At 47.0% G+C, this 6,361-nt stretch overlaps 1 protein-coding gene across 2 annotated transcripts in view; it reads right to left on the minus strand.

Moving 5' to 3' along the window:
- Positions 1-2,452, minus strand: part of Garem1 (GRB2 associated regulator of MAPK1 subtype 1) — a 173,722-nt gene extending 171,270 nt beyond the window's left edge. For both annotated transcript variants that reach the window (XM_005355813.2, XM_005355814.2), the window contains exon 1: positions 1,985-2,452. In XM_005355813.2, coding sequence (XP_005355870.1) covers positions 1,985-2,105 — 121 coding nt within the window. In that variant the 5' untranslated portion in view covers positions 2,106-2,452. The remainder of the gene's footprint in view (positions 1-1,984) is intronic.
- Positions 2,453-6,361: the final 3,909 nt, after the last annotated feature.

The raw sequence follows: 6,361 nt of genomic DNA on the forward strand, positions 1-6,361 counted from the left end.
TAGATATAAACACAATTTAATGTCCACCAACAGGGAACCAGAAAGATATATGTTATAGCCATTCCCATCGAATATTATGCAGCTATTAAAATCTATGCTAACAAAAAGGAGATGGCATTGGTTAATAAATAACCAGGGACACAGTAGTACTGGCTACAAGTATGACTTTGGTGTGCGGAAATCACAAGAGGAATTTACAATAAAGAACTGGAATTACACATGGAAATCAAAATCCATCCCGAGGCTTGAAAGGACACAGTGTTAAGACTTGCAGCCCACATCCTAATTTGAAAAGAAGTGTGGGGTGAGCTCAGTGCTGATTCAGCTCCTTTTAATGAATGACAGGGATAGGAAAGTGGATAATGAGACGAAGAGTTGTGTCTGAGGCTCATACACAGCCTCTTTGCACTCTGACCTGGAGGAAGGCTGCGTGATTTGCATACTATATGCACCAGTGCTCTCTTGCCTAGCTAGGAAGTTTTGGCAGAGTTTGCAGCGATGAGGGAAGGTCTGGAAATGGAAAGGTAAAGATTCACAACCTGCCAAAACATACAGTTTTGCTCAGGGAAGGAGGAAATGAAACTGTGCACGCACACGCACAAACACACACACACACACACACACACACCTGCAGATACATATTAAAGCACAACACACTTCGCCACCCCCATGCTAAGCAGAAATGCCTCAATATGCCATCTGTCCTCACCTCGATTCAACAGTTATTATCATCGTACACTTCGTTCTTAGTTTATAAACTCCCAGGTTATTCCCAGTGCCCACCACAACCACCACCACCAACCAGACAAGGACAGCAAACATACCAATGTTGTTCTCCTGCTCTCACAACTTTCCTCTATGTTAATTCTCTTGTCAGTGTTTCCAGTGTCTAACCTAACCCCACAGACAAGCAATAGAATAAGTCTTCCTCGGGGACATCTGTGTGTCTCCTGTGAAACACTCTTTTACTCCAGAAAGCAAGAAGTAAGGCAAGTGTCTGTGGCTGGAAGAAAGGTTATCTTCTGCTCAAACCTGTTTTAATCGGGCTTGCGTGTGACCAAGGCTCTATCTACACACTGCCTGCTGCCAGCCCGGGTCCTGCTGCCCTACAGCAAAGTAGACTTCTCCCTACAATTTGAAATCCCAAGAAGCTAACCCGGTGAAGTTACAGTGCAAAAAAACAGACACCATTTAAAATGTCCCCTCCAATGTCACAACTCTCAAACATAAAGGTGTCCACTTGACTGACAGTAGCAATCTACATATTTGTTTGCAGATGTCACTGTGCAGAATAATCTGTGTGTGTGTGTGTGGGGGGGGGGTGTTCTTGGCTGTTTTCTTGTGGTCAGTTTCAGGAAATTCAGGCATTTCTTGGTTCAGAGCTCAGATTGCAAATCAATATGTTTTAGTGGCTTAAAATATTTTTTTCTAAGCTGGAAGCGCGCTAAGCTAATAATTAACCGTGAGCATACCATCACTTCTGCTAAAGACATTTTCTGCACACAACCCTAAATCACACGTTGTTGTGTTAAACAGAATAGACGAGCTGTAATAAAAGCTCTCCAAGAAACGTGATCGTTTTCATTGGGTCACCCGGGAGCTTTTCTGCAGCTTCTTGGCAGACATAGAGCGGGCCGGTTGGAGAGAGCACCCCAAACAAGATACCACCCAGAGCCCAATTATTTTTGTCAGAAAGTTGCCTAAGATAACTTCAGGGTTCCCAGATTGAGTAATTCTTGCGTCCAAGGTTACTATCTGCAGGTTTCCATGATGTTGATTTTTTTTTTTTTTAAGGTGCCCTTATTGACTGCACTACAAGGGTTCTGATTTGCACCTCTCTGGCGGCGGCGGCTGCTGGGGGGAAAGGAAGAGCAACGCGCCAGGGCTGCGGCAGCCTCGCAGGCCAAGTAGACGGCTAGGGGCGAACATTACCCCCTCCCCGGTCCCACCCTTCCTGGCACCCGCGCGCCCCGCCGGTACTCACCGCTGTCCAGCCGCGCGATCTGGGGCAGCCGGTAGGTGCTGACCAGCAGGTCGAGCGGCACAGCCACTGGGCTCCACTTCACATCCTTGAGGCTGCAGCCCAACGAGGGCACCGGGTCCATCTTCCCCGCCTCCCCCGGTCCCGCGCTCCCTCTCCCGCTCCACCGCTGGCTGGCGGGCGGCTTCACTCTCCCGCCGCGGGCAGCCTGGCAGCGAGGCACAGCGGCGGGGACGCCGGCGCCCGGCTTCAGCGGCCACACCGAGGCATGGCTGGCGTCCCGCGCCCTCAAGCCAGGGGAGCACTGCAGGCGGTACGGCTGGCTGCGGCGCCTCCCGCTCCGCCTCCCCTGGCCCGGGCTCTGCAGCTGCGGCGGCCGGCCGCCCGCCTCCTCCTCCTCGGCCCCCTCCTAGCCTCCGCCCCGAGCACTGTGTGAGGAGGAGCCGCGGGTCCGAGGAACGCCATAGCAGCGCTCCCGGCACTGACTAATCAACAAGGTGCAAGGGACGCCTGCGCAGCCCGCCCCGGCACCGCCTCCGTGCCCGCCTCCCACCGAGGACTCCGCCTCCGTGGGGCACAGGCTCCGCCTCCCCACCTCGGGCCTCGCCTCTTTGGCTCGGATTCCGCCTCCACGCCTCTAGCTCCACCTCTCTGGGGAGCAGGCTTCACCTCCTTGGAGCTCGGGCTCCACTACTAGCTCCGCCCATCTTCGAGTAGGTTCAATCTTCCACACGTCCCGCCCCCATATAATCACTCCTTCTAGCTCCGCCTCCCTCCACCTAGCCCCGCCTCCCCGGCCACAGCTCCCGCAGGCCCCGCCTCCCTCGCTCCGCCTTCCGCACATTTCTCTTGCTGGGAGCTCAGCCTCCCTCCGAGGCGGCTCCCGGGACTGCGAAGCCCTCTCGGCTGCTCTCCGCAAGCTTTGGCTCTCGCTCCCCCGTCCGACCGCTTGCGCGCCCTGCAGCTTCGCCCAGCGCGTCCTTCCCGGAGCCCGCCGTGCAGCGCTCTTCGTGGTCGGCAGTGGAGAACTCTAATGTTGCCTCTGGCCAGCTGCAGGTTTTCCTGGCTTTAGGGACCCTGCCTAGCCTTCCACGGTGCTTTTTACTCAACTCTACAGACAGAGCTGGAAGTTTCTGTAATCAGCTCAAGTGTGACTGCGAGGCAGGATGCAAAAGTGCCTTAAACGCAGAAAGCTGGGGAGTATCACCTTCCAGGAGGCTACCCTCCTCCGAAGTGCAGAGGGAAAGGGCCGTGAGGTTTTCTGAGAATCAGGGATAAATTCCCTTTCCTAAACATGCTACCAGAACTTTTGGGTATGTCACAAAAAGACACAGCTCTTGGGAGACGGTGCTAGCAATCCACAGGTTGCTTTCCATCATAATGCTGCCCACAGTTTTGAAACAGGGTTTGCTTGTTGCTGTAGAAGCTCAGATAATAGAAGGGATTGCAAAGTTCCTATTTTCCAGGAACACTCCGGACTTGGGTGTTGATTTTTTTTTTTTTCTTTTCTTACATGAAGTTCAATTAGGAGAGGTGAGCAATTCCTGAAGTGAACGTGTTCCTTCAACACATTTTCAGTATTAGGTGTTCGGTATACAAAAGACAGAAGGCTTTCAGGGGCCAGGAAAGGGTCCACTGCCTCTTAGAAGGCTGGCTTAAGAAAAATCTGCCCTCGTAAAGTAGCCAGTGCGTTTGCTTTTGAAGGAAAACACGAGCTTTTGAGATTCTTCCTTACTTCTTCCCGGGCCTCTCACTTTAGAATATTTGTTATATTACCTACTAACTCTTCTGCTAAAGTTTTCCATGCTGTGTCATTCATGTTAATTTTTTCAGTTGTGAAGAAAAAAATTGCACCAGAGGTTCATAACTCACGTTTCAAAACCATAGTGTGCTGAGAGCCAACTATATTTTTCGTAAATAATCATTCCTAGAAATAAAGCTTAGACTCAAAAAGAAGAAAGATAACAGAAAATATCTATGGTTAGATAAGGCCAGGGGTCCTTCATTTGTCCAGTAAGTAGGTCCTGATATTTATATGGTAAACTGACTTTTTAAAAAACATCACTTTCTGTTTCTAGTCTAATCTCCTTAAAAGCTTTGGAGAATATGAAAAGTAGTTCTCTCTCACAAAAAGGACTGGTGACCTATGACCTAAACACAAGACAAAAATAAAAAGATTAATGTAATCAGATTTGCTTTTAAGTCAATAAAGGTCTTAGATTAGATTTGCTGTTATTGCTGACCTGGTAGAAAAGATTTCATTTTAGTATTCAGTATTGAAGGGAAGAAATTTTAATGAGCTAATTCCTGGTAAGTTTTACATCCTGAAGAAATCCTTTAGAAGGATATTAAGTATGAGGTGGAGCTCTGGTAAGACTATGAAAATATCAACTGAACTGTCAAAGTTCCAAATATGTTTTGAGGATTATTAAACCAGTACAAGGTATGTAAAAGCTTAAAAGCAGGGTGCAAGGGTGCTGTTGCTTGGATCTTAAATGTTTTCCTGGAGCCCATGGATTGGGAGCTGCTCAGAGATGGTGCAACCTGTAAGATATGGAGACTGATGAACAATCTATAGGTTACTGGGGTGGGGTACCCCTGAGGAGAATAAACTGTGGGGCCCTGACTTCTTCGTTTCCCCCTCTTTTGCTCCCTTGATGTGATGAAATGAGTTGAGTGATGGTGACTCACAACTTTAATCCCAGCACTCTGCACACAGAAGCAGGAGGATCTCTCAGTGTGAGGCTAGCCTGGTCTACAGAGTGAGTTCCAGGACAGCCAGGGCTACACAGAGACCCTGTCTTGAAAAACAAAGTACCTAGTCGTGATGAGGTGAAAGCTCTGCTCCATCTTATAGAGGCCCCAAAACAGAGTCCAACCCATCATGGACCACACCAGAAACTTTAAAACTCTGAGTCAACTGGAAGCTGATTCATCTGAAGTATTTGTTATAATTGTTATAATAAAGGAAGGCTGACTAGCACAGCTGGTGAGATGCACAGCAGATTCTTTATGAAGATGCCTTATTTAGATAGTTAATAAGGGGAAGAGAGAGAAAACATGTCACATGTGTGCAGGTGCCCGTAGAGGCCAGAGTTATAAGTAGTTGTGAGCTGACTGATACGGGCGCTCAGAGCCAGACTCAGGTCCTCTAGAAGCATAGCAACTACTCTAAACCGTGGTGGATGGTTAAAACTACCAACTCCAAGGCCAGTGAGATGATGCAATGGATAAAGGCATTTGCTGCCAAGCTTGATAATGTGAGTTTCGTCTCCAGAGTTCACATGAAGGAAAGAACTGACTCCTACCAGTTATCTTCTGACCTCCACACACATACATATGCAAGCTTAAATATTTAAATATTATATGCATGCAGTCCTTGAGTTCAGTCTGCCGTGTTGCTCCTGTATAGGATCTTGGGAAGCTGTGGTTTGTTCTTCTGAAAAATGTAAGTTATTAATAGTATTCCTCTCAGAGGGCTTGTGTGAGAATCTAATCATTCCATACACACTGAGAAATTAGCCTGATGTCTGATCCATGGAGAGCACTTTGCTATCACAGGTTGAGTATTCCTTATCTGAAATGCTTGAGACAAGTATTTCAGATTTGCTTGATGTGGGATTCCCCTCTGTATGCTGTGACAATGTTTTATTACCATTGGTTAATAAAGAACTTCTTTGGCCTATGGCGGGGCAGAGTAGAACTAGGTGGGAAAACTAAACTGAATGCAGGGAGAAAGAAGGTGGAGTTGGACAAACACCATGCGGCTGCCGAAAGAGAAAGATGCCGGAACCTTACCGGTAGGACACAGCCTCATGGTGATATATAGATTAATAGAAACTGGTTAATATAAGATATAAGCTAGAAAGATGCCTAAGCCATTGGCCAAACAGTGTTATTTCTGTGTAATTATTCAGGTTTGAGCAGTCGGGAAATGAACAAGCAGTCTCTGTTTACATTTGCTTTTATTTTATAATATTTGCATTAATCTAGATGCAGATACGCAAGATGGCTTGAGGATGAGATCCTAGTTTAAATATGAAATCCATTTATTTTCATATATACCTTGAGTATATACTATGTTATATATTTTATGTATAACATTTATATTTCATATATACCTAAACACCATGGTAGATTCTTTTTTATTTTATTGTAGGTGCTAAGGCTTGAATTCAGGGCTTCACATGTGCTCAGCATGTGCGCTACCCTTGAGTCCCATGATGGCAATTTTATATGTTTGCTGTTGTGCCTGTGACTGACATTTGAGGCCAACTATGGAATTTTTTCACTTATCCTTTCAGTTCTCAAAGCTTGTAACTTTGGGACCTTCCTAACTTAGGATTTTGAATTAGGAATGTTCAGTCTGTGTTATTAAAA

The sequence above is a fragment of the Microtus ochrogaster genome, chromosome 18, assembly GCF_000317375.1.
Source record: "Microtus ochrogaster isolate Prairie Vole_2 chromosome 18, MicOch1.0, whole genome shotgun sequence".
NCBI lineage: Eukaryota > Metazoa > Chordata > Mammalia > Rodentia > Cricetidae > Microtus > Microtus ochrogaster.